At 36.4% G+C, this 12,547-nt stretch overlaps 1 protein-coding gene across 1 annotated transcript; it reads left to right on the forward strand.

Moving 5' to 3' along the window:
• Positions 1 to 1,693: 1,693 nt before the first annotated feature.
• On the forward strand, positions 1,694 to 10,005 carry LOC136032423 (uncharacterized). The gene is made up of 4 exons (XM_065712732.1): positions 1,694 to 1,767; positions 2,346 to 3,214; positions 8,332 to 8,501; positions 9,919 to 10,005. The coding sequence occupies exons 1-4, from the start codon at positions 1,694 to 1,696 to the stop codon at positions 10,003 to 10,005; spliced, it is 1,200 nt and encodes a 399-aa protein (XP_065568804.1).
• Positions 10,006 to 12,547: the final 2,542 nt, after the last annotated feature.

Below are 12,547 nucleotides of genomic sequence, written 5' to 3' on the forward strand. Positions count from 1 at the left end.
TTGAAGTATCCGCATCTCCATTTGCAAGTAATGCGAGTACACCTCATCCGACTTTTCATTTAAAAAAAAAATTTGAGCGATGGATGCTTTAACCCTGTTGCTACCTCCTACTTCCCTAATCTTTCGTTCGAGAACTACCCGATGTATATTTTCTATATTTTTCTAATATAGGAGTGTGATATATCTATGGGATCCGTAGGGATACGACCATTTGTAAGAAAATTAAATGGGTCTCAAAATTCAGCTCTAAAAATATAAATATTGCGCAAAGCGGTAGTAGCCAAATAGAAGTCGGGCAATATAGGGGGTTAGCCTCTTCCAGCTCTTACTGGTTCCCTATATCACTGTCACTGTGAGGGGCGGGAACTGTGTCTTCCATCACTCTCTCGACCTCTAGAGATGGCAGTTTAATTAATAGACTGTCTAAGAATTCCGCATCGACGCCAAGATCCCACACTAGAGAGTCTAGGTTAAAAGTTGGGAGAAAGTGTACTAATTATTAGGGCTTACCCCACTCTAGCCCCCCTCATGTTCACTTTCCTGTGGTGGCAAACATGCATTTTCGAGAAATTGTGATTGTAGCGTAGGTATGGGAACCTAGAAAATAATAATAGCTTATTAGCTCATATAAACACTCTTTATTTCATCCTCAGAGAGAATTTACATTAGGCTGAAAGAGAATATATAATACTTAAGAGTGAAAGTTCAGATCTAGAAGGATAGCACTATCAGATATAGGTTTAATAAGTAAAAAGTATATCATACATGAACCACAAAAGTGATCCTTCGGAGTGTGTTTAGACCACACTACCAAATATAGGTTTCGTGATCAGAAAGTATAGCATACATGTACCCAAAATGACACTTAGGGTTCATACACTCCACTCTACCAGTTAAGAATTTAAGAGCAGAAATTACCACATAAATGTGGGGTAGAGTCCACCCTCTTTATATTTTGGGTCTTATAGTGTTCTAAAGAGTCCGAAAAATAAATACGGAGGGAGAGGTTTTGTTCATTGATGCTTCTTCGCCAAAAACATCCCTTAGCAGTTCGTTAATCCATGCTGGGACATCATCATTGGCAGCCAGGAAAAAAAATTAAAATTCTTACTCCCTTGAAGCATATATTATTTTAAGCTGTAAAAAGAGTATGTTATTTATCTAAAGGTCAGTGGTGCCTCAGACCCTTCAGAACTAAGGGACCAGGGCTCATTGTTAATCTAAAAAAGAATATATTATTTTAATTATTTCTTTTAAGACTAGCAAGATCAGTATCAGTCAGGACTCTTTATTAACCGAATAAATGGGTTATTTTTATTTTTTCTATCTTAGGAGGCCAAGCGGGTCTTCCCTCAAAACTATTAAAAAGGCTCCTATAGTAAACTAAATGAAGGTGTTACTTTCTAAGGATGGGTGATATCACCAATGTTCTAATAGCCTAAGAAGTTTATCTCACATAAAAATTTAGTTTTTAGCCTTAAATTAAGCTGAAAAACCCTTCAAAGGCTTTATTGAGCTACAAAAGGATTATTTTTAGGATTGGGCAATATCATTAAACCCCCCTCTCAGGAGTAGCAATCAAGGCCCCTACATCTTAGTTGTTTTCCTGCACTGAAAATAAACAGGCTTTGTGAAAGAATAACATAAATTTAACTTACGGTAGGGTTGGTATTATCGATGTTGCATTGTATAGATGGGAGTGAAGGCTCTGTATTTTTGCAATGTAGAGGGATACAAGGTCCCATCTCTTGGCTTTGAAGGCTTGAGGTACTTGCATTCTCGCCTTTCCTGCTGGGCACAGATGGCGCAGGTCTTGAAACTCTGGCTTCACCATCTTGGTTTTGGAGGGCAGAAGGGATGGCATTCTTACCATGGGGGTGGGAGCCACAGGGGGTACAGTCTCGTCTTGTATGGGGAGCTCATATGGGTCAGCATTCTTACCGCTTTGCGTGGTTGGACCAGCTCCTTTTTCACCCTCTGTTTGGGAGGCAGCTCCTTCTGGCTAGGGTTTGCCTGAAAAAAAAATTATTTTTCCATGAAACAAAAAATATATCTTATTTGATCATTTATTGAAGTTAGTTTTTATAAAAAGGACATATGTGGATAATATAACTTTTTTCTTAGCCCTTAGAAATATCCGAATTGTCCCCCACCCAACTCAACGGGGGGCCACGCGTAAGGAAAATATCGTAATGATACAGAACCAGGGAGGGCTAATGATGCGCAAGTCCTTTGCTTTAAGAGGAATTTAAACTTTAATAGGGATTAAAGGGAAATTTCTGAAGGAGGGTATTTAATAGGAAAATTTGAATTAGCTTTTCCGTTTTTATTCTGTCTATAATAAGTGATAGCGAAAGAAACCGCTATGTGATAGCGACCCGTTGTCGCCTTCATATCGCTGGTGATACCGTAGCTTCAGCCAAGTTGCGTAATCATATTGTTAAACTAAACAAGCGTGCCAAGAGGCAGTATGTGAGGGATAAAATTACTCCCTTACTCACAATAGACCCCCACAAATGGCATTCCTCAGTAAAAAGACTTACCGGTAAGACAACACTCAGAGATCTAAGGCTCCTCAAAGAGGACGGTACCTTAACCTCAGCTAATGAAGTCAATTCTTTTTTTGCTGACATTTGTACCTCATTTCCATCAATCACCAAATCAGAAATTGATACTATCATTGCTGGTGCAGAGATTGAGGACGTATGTGAGGTCTCTGAATTCACTGTTTATAAGGAACTCCTAAGACTGAAAGCGAACTGTGCGTCCTACCCAGGTGAGCTTCCAGTAAAGCTGTTACGTGAATTTGCCATTTTTCTTGCTAAGCCACTCTCTTCTATAATCAACCAATGTTTCCTTCAGCAAGTATTCCCTAGTGCTTGGAAAAGAGCATATGTCCGCGTTATCCCAAAAGTAAGGTGTCCAAAATCTTGTGATCAACTCCGGCCTATATCAATAACTCCGAACCTTTCTAAAGTTGCAGAAACGTTTATTTACCGCAAACTTATGTCACAGGTCTCTGCACATCTAGACCCGTATCAGTATGGATGCTTAAGAGGCAGCAGCACAACTGTTTATTTAGTACGGATGTACCATCTCATTGTCGACTGGCTCGACCGAGGAAGTGCTATAGTCGACCTTCTCCTCGTAGACTACCGAAAGGCTTTTGATCTTATTCGCCATTCCGTTGCTATCACAAATCTACGCACCATGGGTGCGCAAAAACATATTGTCCTTTTAGTGATCAATTTTTTACAAGCCCGCTATCAGTGCGTTTACAGTCTTTTCCCAGGAGATACCGACTCCGAATGGGTCGAGCTTACATGCGGAGCCCCACAAGGTACTAAGCTCGCTAGTCTACTGTTTTTGGCAGTGATAAATTTCATCCTTTCCGGCTATGAAGAAAGATTTAAGTATGTAGACGACTTGTCAGTCCTACTGAAGTACATTGTTGAGAAGTCTGAGGCTGTCCCCCAATTCTGTAACGAAATAATCAAAAACTTCAAAGATGAATGTACTGCGAACAGCCTCCAAATCAACGAAGGAAAGACTAAAATCCTTCGCTTTAATCCCCTGAAGAGAGACTTTGTGTGCCCTCCTCCTCCTTATCCTAGTGAATCTTCGGCAGTAGTGCTTGGTGTCAAGTTTAGCATCGACTGCTCTTTCAGCCTCCATGTCGATACAATTATCAAAAAGGCAAATAGTGCGATGCGGACACTTATACTAATGCGTCGATTTGGTTTTTCAGTGACACAACTAAGGATAGCCTATCTTACTTACATTCGACCAATTTTAGAGTATGCATGTCCCGTATGGGGCCCACAAGTCAATAACACTATTTACCTAAGTGACCAGCTTGAGTCAATACAAAAAGAGCAGTCAAAGTAATATTGTGCGATGCTTTTACCGAATATAAGTTAGCATTATCCACTTTACAAATTCCCTCTCTTCAAGAGCGTCGTCTCAGTTTGATCCTTGAATTTGGCCAATATCTTCTCAGAAGTGATAATACAGATCGATACTACCACCAGTTTTAGTGAAACATCGAAGTACTAGGTTGAAGAAATTTGACAGATTAGCAGCACCTCCTTCACGCACAAATCGTTTTTCCAACTCATTCATCCCTTTCTTTGTATCAAAGTATAACAATTGTTGATTTTAAACTATTTGCCTTCTGATTTTTTTTTTGTCGTTTGATTTAATCCTTTTTTCTTTTTTGTAAGCACAAGCGCCATTTAGTTTTATGACTACGAAAGACTGTGCAAATAAAACCTATTCTATTCTATTCTATTTTGCATGTGAGCTATAAAAGTTTTATACAACGCCGTTTAAATGTAATAAGCGAAACTTCCTACAAAAATAAAATCAAATTTAATAAATCATCCTCTTTGCCCTCATACCCCTGGTATGCTTACTATCTCCCCTTCCTTATCATTGTCAGAAGCTTATCGTCAAACTACTCTCCATCTTAAATTGTCAACTTTTTATGCAAGTATTTAAGCTTAGAAGTAGTTTTCACGGCCCATGAGGACAAAAAAAAAAACTTTTTCAAAGCTTTAAAATTTGGTATTATTCCGCTGCCTGAGAATTTTAGTGAGGGTAATTTGTCCCAATTCACAATCATTTATTTAAAGAGCGATAAAATAAGCCTGGTGCATGATTCAAATAGCACAAGTCTCTTGTTCCGTCTTTAACTTGAACAAGTCTGTAGCTCCGTCTCTGAAAGGTTCATTTTCCTTGCCTAACCCCTCCTCAAGATAGTAAAAAGTGGCTAAAGTAGAATTTTTAGAGGATTTAGGCAACTTTCTTATGAGAAACATGTATATTATTAGACTACGCTCGAGGAAAAAAGTCACAGAATCAGTAAACTATACCATGTTGCCTTTGGTTACATCTGACCCTATTAATGGAGGAGGGGCTGTCTCAAATAATTCAATTTATTGTCAAAAAATATAATTTTTTTTTATTTTTAATTACAATAATGAAAGAATATTATCCGCGCCGTCATTTAATACCTAAATAAAATACATTTATATAACTGTTAGGTGCTAGAGTTTAGAGGGATATTTTCCAGACGAGAGCAACATATATAAAAGTGAGTCTTTTCGTGAAATCATTTAAGGCAATGTATGTTAGATACCTTTCCAATGGTAACTACGGCCTAAGCTGAAATACAACCTACACACGAGGGATAATAATTAATTTTGCTTAAACACATATTTCAGCGTATACAATTTTAGCCCTCGTGTGGAATATGCTTGAAATCAATTTAATAGGAGTCATCGCTCTTACAGTAAAGAATATTTTGATTTGATAAAAATAAGATAAATTTACCACTGAGAAGATCGTGCAGTAGCAGGAGGGAGGGGGTCTTTAGTTGTTATTCTAATATAGAGAATTATAGTACGTTAAATTTGGTTACGTACATCTTTTTTGGTGGGGGGAAGGTTGGGGGGTATAGAAAGAGTATTACCTGTAGATATCTTTGATATATATCCATTATCTTAACTCTAGTTGTGTCACTTTCAGTTGTATTGTGTCAGTTTAGCTGTGTAATACAAGACTTATGGGGAATTTGTTCAATACCCATTTTTATACCCCCGGAGACAATAAGAAATTAGTCAGTTCTCGTTAGAATAACAGCGGATCACGTGACGCTTCTGTTTCCAGGAAATAGCGGTGTGCCATATTCTTACAGACGAGCCTTTCTTCCAAGGAAAATCAATATATGTCTGGACTCTCCAAAGGTTCTGCACATGAAAAATGGCAGCACAAATCCTTGGTTTGCTGACACGAAATGGCTGTAAAGCATTAGAAATATTAAATAGCGATGAATGACACACTGCCTTTCCATCACAAACATCAAAAACAAGAAAAAAAATAGGGAATTCTTTTCATAAGACAGAGGAAATCTAATTTAAATGAATATTCCGGCCTTATGTCCAATAGGTCCTACATAGATTCAATAGGTCCTAATAGGCCCTATGTCCATATGTTTAATGTAAATATATAGAAGAAAAAAAACTTAGAACAGCTTACGATCAATAGAACTAAAATTAATTTTTTTTTTTAATAGTCCAACCATTTTTACTTCTACGAAGCTCAACCAGGACTGATAAATAGAGTGAAGTGAAACGAGGCCATTCATTGAAATGAAAGAAGAATAATTAAAAACACGTTTTTAGTCCTAATCTTGGTATTTTGGCAGCTGACCTCAAAGGTCTATTTGTGACTGGTTCTGTGCTAATATATGCTGGTTTTTAAAGTATTTTATAAAATCGTTTTTAATTAAATTTGTGTATTGAGCATTTATTACATATCCTATTAGAATTTATAGCTTTGGTGATATTACCTTTATGCTGTTGTAGGCGTTTCTCCAAAATCTAGTGAGTTCTATCTACCTAGTATTTTCCAAAGTCGCATGTTATTTGTTAGACCCCTCTTTGGTGAGTAATTGGGGTCTTATCTTTACCAGAATTTAGGAAATTTATGGTTTTGAAATTATTTGTAAATAAACAAACAGATTATTTTGTGTGCAGACTTTTAAAAGATTAGTAGTGATTTTTGGGATGTATTGGGGGTAAATTATATTTCAAGGCTTATCGCGATTCTCAAAAGGTAGACTACCATTGATTTTACTGGAATGTCTTTTTAGTCTACGGTTAATTGTATTATTAATACAGAAATTAGGATACTCATTTCCAAAAACTATGTCCCCAATAAAGTTTAGTTATGCTGTGATGTAGGAATCAGAACAAACGTTTAGGGCACGATCAGCGAGAGCAATTACGGCAGCTATTTCAACTTGTGGGGTGTGGTTTGATTTAAAATGTAAATAGTTTTTGTTTTGTTTTGGTTTTCTGTAAATAGGAAATTTGAGTTTATCTAAGCTACGAATAATTAGCACATCTAGGAACGAGATTTTATTTGCAGTTTCAATTCCTAAGGTGAACTCTAAATTTCTATCATATGCATTAAGGTGATATAAAAGAAAACCTGAGTTCATTTTCCCCATAGTTCCCCATAATTCTCACCAAATGCTCTATACACAAATTTAATTAAGAACGATCTTACAGATTATTTTAAAAAATCATTAGATAATAATACAGAACCAGTCACAAATAGACCTTTGAGGTCAGTTGCCAAAAAAGAAGCATAGCACTGAAAACATGCTTTTAATTATTCTCCTTTCACTTCAATGAATTGCCTCGTTTCATCTCACTTTATTTATCAATTCTGGTTGAAATTCGCTGAAGTAAGGATGCTGGGACTGTCTAAAAAAAAAATTAATTTAAGTTCTATTGGACGTATATTGTTGTAAGTTTTTCTTCTTCTGTATATTTATGTTTTTCTAAAGACGGCCCTTGGATATAGGGCCGAAATATTCATTCAAATTATATGTTCACTGTCTTAAGAAAAGAGTTAACTTTTGTTCTTCTTATTTTTTATGTTTGTAATGGAAAGGCAGTGTGGCCTTCGTCGCTATTTACGTCTCACTTATGGGGAGCAGTTGACCAATGATATCTATTATTTCAATAGTTTAGCTAAAACACACGCTAATATTATTAACTAAAAAAAAAATTCTTGGAATCTTGCAAATTTGAAAATCTTATTCCCAAGTCTTTAAAATTCAGATTACACTTAAATACTAGGAAAGAAGGACGATTTGCTCACACATTACAAATAAAAACATTAATACACATTATTAAAGGTAAAAAAAAGTATATCATTTCATCAGATAGAAAATCTTTAGAAAAATTCTTATCTGCAAATTTGTCTTCTCTCGAATTTAACCAGATTGCTAGATTTGAAAGAAATTTGTTTAGTCATGATTTCCACTCATAAGGGAACGACTTATTGAAAAATTGGAAAATCTACGATATGAATCTTTGATGAATAGCCTTACTTATACTCCAAAATTCACTCCTGAACCTCCTGGACAAAATTCCGGCTGTTGTTAGTCTGTCCTCTAGAACCCTTGAATCATTGGAAATTCAAACTCTCGTATAAGGTTCCAAAATTCTTCTTTCTTCCAAAACAAGTTCCTGTGGAAAATTTAATTTCCTACTCTGCTTTGTCCAGATGCAAGCATCAGCTGCAACCCTCAAGAAAATCGACGTGTTTCATGTGAGGAGCCTGAGGAGAATCGAGGGCCTACGATGGTCCGACTTCGTCAGCAATGAGAAGCTTCTGCAGCTCACAAAGCAGTCTTGGTTTTCGACTCAAGCAGCCGAGCGAACCTAACGATGGTTCGGGCACCTACTTCGAATGCCACTACATCTACCCGAAAAGACGATCTACGACTTTAACCCTATCAAAATTGGTTGGAAGCGATCTTGCGGGAGACCAAAGAAACTTTGGTCCGACAGCCTGTCCGAGTTCTTGACGATGGCAAACATCAGACAGGTCGAAGAGCAAACACTTGCCATGGACTGAAAAGGATGGAGGAGGCAGACGTCACTCTCTATGCCGAGCAGCGCCTGGCAGGAGACTTAAGTCAAGTAAGCAAAGTCTTCTTTGCACAAATTTTATACATCTATTTCCAACCCAGACGAAGTTAGGGCTAGTCTTATTGATACCCTTTACAACAATCAAAAAAAGGTTAATTTTTCTGCTAATATAAAACCAGATAATTTGTATGACCTAAGAATTCTATCTAATCACCGCAAAGACCCGTCCGTTATCATAACTAAAGCATATAAAAGCAATTCTCTGGTTGTCATGGATACAATGCATTACAACACAAAGATTTATTCACATCGAAATGATAAAACTACATATACAACTATAACCCACGATCATACTGATCAGTTTGCTGACAAAATGTTTCTGAAATACTTGTGTTATTAAGTTGTTTAACTAAATCTGCCGAATTACTAATATAGGAATTTTGGGAAGACAGTAAAAGTTTGAATGCTGTGCAAAGCCGTTTTCCAATATTAGAAGCGGGGGCTTTAGTATATGCTACGATAGGTTTTAAGGGAATAACTTGTTAATGTATTTTTGGTAAACCTTATAATTTTGGACAGAAACTAACACGAGGGAAAAATTTATTTTACAATTGTAGGGTGATTTTACCATTCTGTTTTTGCTGATCTAATTCATTTATAATAGTATTAGCAAACTGACCAGTAGGATCATGAGTTATCGCTTTATATGCAGTTGTGTCATTTGAATGTGAAAAGATTCTGTTGTCATAGTCTGTCGTATCCATTACAACAAGTGAATTGCTTTTGTTTGCTTTGATTATTATAATAGACACAAGGTTTCCAATTTTTTTTGTAAAGTCGTTCCTTTGACCAGCAAAAATCATGGCTAAACAAAATCCTTTCTAATCTAACAACTTGAGAAAAATTAACAGTGGACAAGTTTTCAAACAAAATAATTCTCAAAAAAAAATTTCTGAAGAAATAATATGTCTTTTTTTGTCCTTAATAATATGAACTAATGTTTTTAGTTGCAGCGTATGAGCGAATTGCGCTTCTTTCCGGGTTTTAAATACAATTTATATCTTAAAGACTTAGGAATAAGATTTTCTTTTCAGCATGATTCTAGAAAAAATTGTTGATTGATAATATTTTATCAATCCGACATTGTCTGTCACACGTCAACCCAATATCAATTATTTCTATCCTTTATTTCTATGATCATCTACCTTAGTTCTGCTCTAGAAATGGTGTATGGACGGATGGATGATATACTTATCTATAAACAAGTGAAATAACATCATTTTTATATCACGCTGAAAAGGGCTTATGCCATATTTGTCTCTCATTCGGATTATCTGTCTTGGCTTTTTAAACAATTAAACGCTAACTTGATGCCCGCAACTATTTGATTTTTGATTTTTTTTTTTTTTTAATGTTTTTCTCCCCAAAATAGTATGGTATCTAAAATCACTTATCTCTTCCATTATAGCCGCACAACCTGAACCTTAGGGGGAAAAAGTTATGCTACGATTGGACTGTGGAAGAAATGAACACGCCAATAGATCGAATTGCTTGAAAGATATGTCAGATTAGTTAAAGGGTTTAGCTGAAATATTTGTGGACCGCGAAACAATTACTGTCTCTCTGATACAATTGCTCCATAAAGAACCTGGCCAGGTTCCGAAACCAATACTGCTGAAAAAGGAGCCCTTTTAAGGACGTGTGTAGACTCAACAAGGTGGGCTTATTTAGTCTAAAAAAAAGGGGGAAATTGATATTGGACCAGAACCACGACATGAATCCCTTTTAAAATTTAGATCAGTTACAAAGCAACACCGGTTTTTACTGAAAATAAAGAAACTGTTATCAAATAGTTTGTGGTAACAAACTGTAAGTAAGGAATGGCACGAGTTACCGGCATTAGTTAATGGCATTAGTTACCGAAACTGTAAAAAAAATGGAATTTTGATATCAAAAGACACATAAAAAATTGGCTTATTATGTTGATTCTAAATATATAAGATCCATTAAGTTCAGTGTTATCCCTCAAAGGGTATGAGCCAGAGATAATTTGCCTGATTTAAAAAAAGGGGGGAAACATTCCCTAAAAGTCAAGAAAAGTTAAGAAAACCACACCATCAGATTCAGTGTATCAGAGAACCCTTCTGTAGATGCTTCATACTCCAATCTGCAAAATGTGAACTTTTGTACATTTTGCCAGAAGAAAGACCCCGGATGCGATTTTTCCCCCGAGAATGATCGTATCGACCCAACGGTCCTAGAATATTACGGAGTGCTCTTTCGAACAGATATTAAAGGCTCTAATGCCTTTTCAAGTGACCAAGAATATTGGCTATCAGCTAGCCTGTCTCCTATGCCCTTTTCCCCTAAAGTCGTCGAATCAAAATTTTGAGATAGTCATTTCATTCAGCATAGTTGAAGAGCCCTGTAGCTCTTCCTTTCGAGATAATATAGCCCTTCAGCCCCTGGAAAAAGGTCTTTAAGTTCCAAAATTTGTGCATTGTTTACGTATGGCATTTGTTACTAGGAAATGTGCATATATTTATGTTTGGGTGGGGGAGGGAGTTTTCAGTTGGGGATTTTCCGCAGGAAGAATTCTTCATGGGGAGAAAAGTTTCCGAGGATGAAATTTTCAGTGGAAACTGTACACTGGGGAAATTTTCTACAATTCCTATACGAAATTCTTTTTATTTGTCTTACTTTCTCTTTGCCGACTCAATTTTACAAGTGTATCTGTTCAAGGTAATTGCCCAGGGAAAATTTTAACCGGGGTTGAATAGTCAAGAGGATTTTTCATGAGGGGATTTTTCTGAGGAAGAGGAGACGGGTTTCCCAGCATTATTTGAAAAGCGATCAGAAATTAAATAAAAAATATGGTTGTTCAACTGACAGTAAGGAGCAACATTGAAACTTAAAACGCATAGAAATTATAACGTATATGAGGGAAATTGCCCCATCCTCAAAATCTCTCTTCACGCAAAAGCTTTAGTTCTTTTAAAAAAGCTTCTTATTGTTCTGATTCTGTTTCAAAAGTAGTTCTCAAGGAATTGGGACCAAATTCCAGCTTTATTGTAAAGAGTGAGGAGTTGAGGAGGAGAAAATCCCCCTCATATACGTACTTATGTCTGTTCGCTTTAAGTTTCAATGTTGCTCCTTACTTTCAGTTGAAAAAACTTTTTTTTTATTTAATTTCTTGACAGTTTTTGAAAGATGCCAGGAAATCCAGCTCCACTTTCACAGAAAATTCCCCTCCCCCAACAGAAAGATCCCCTAAACAATTCAATCCCGATGAAAATTTACCCCGGACAAATACCCTTAACATCTCCGCGCTTAGTATTGAGTCGGCAAAGAGAAAGTAAGACAAATAAAAAGAATTTCGTACAAGTATTCTGACAAATTCCTCCAGTGTAACTCTCCTCTGAGAAGTTCATCCTCCAAAAACTTCCCTCACGGTGGAAAATCCTCTCCTTGGAAAAATATTCCCCAAACAGAAAACTAACCCCTCCCCCCTCACCCCAAAATATGTGCATACTTCACAGTAAGAAATACTATACGTAAATAATGCAAATATGATAACTTAAAGACCTTTCTCCGGGGACTATGGAGGGTTATGTTATCTCCAAAGACCTAGTTATTTGGGCTTTCAACTATACTGAACAAAATGGCTATCTCCAAATTTTGAATGAACGATTTTATTAGCAAAGGGGCATTGGAGGAGGCCTAGTTACCCTCCAATCTTTTTGGTCACTTAAAAAAAGCACCAGGACCTTCAATTTCCGTTCGAATGAGCCTTCTTTCAATATTATTGAACCATTTGGTAAAACAATCGCTTCTGAAAAAAAAAAATACAAAAAAAAGATTAATATGTATCCATGATATTTCTTCTGGCAAAAAAAAAAAATCATATTTTTGCAGATGGGGAGCTTGAAACCTCTAAAGTAGGGTTCTCTGATGGTTTGATTTTCATTAAGATTCTTTGACTTTGAGGGAGTGCTTCCTCCTATTTTGAAAATATGGCAAATTTTCTCAGGCTCGTAGCCTTTGATAGGTAGCACTAAACTTATTGGAGCTTATATATTTTGAATCAACTTGATAAG

This window comes from Artemia franciscana, chromosome 10 (assembly GCF_032884065.1).
Source record: "Artemia franciscana chromosome 10, ASM3288406v1, whole genome shotgun sequence".
Lineage (NCBI taxonomy): Eukaryota > Metazoa > Arthropoda > Branchiopoda > Anostraca > Artemiidae > Artemia > Artemia franciscana.

Excerpts from the sequence above, each read along its gene's own strand:
- LOC136032423 (XM_065712732.1), top strand. The coding sequence starts at position 1,694 with ATGGGAGTGAAGGCTCTGTATTTTTGCAATGTAGAGGGATACAAGGTC. Across the intron at positions 1,768-2,345 it reads CTTGGCTTTGAAGGCTTGAG|TGATAGCGAAAGAAACCGCT; the intron begins GTACTTGCATTC and ends GTCTATAATAAG. Across the intron at positions 3,215-8,331 it reads CACAAATCTACGCACCATGG|CGATCTTGCGGGAGACCAAA; the intron begins GTGCGCAAAAAC and ends ATTGGTTGGAAG.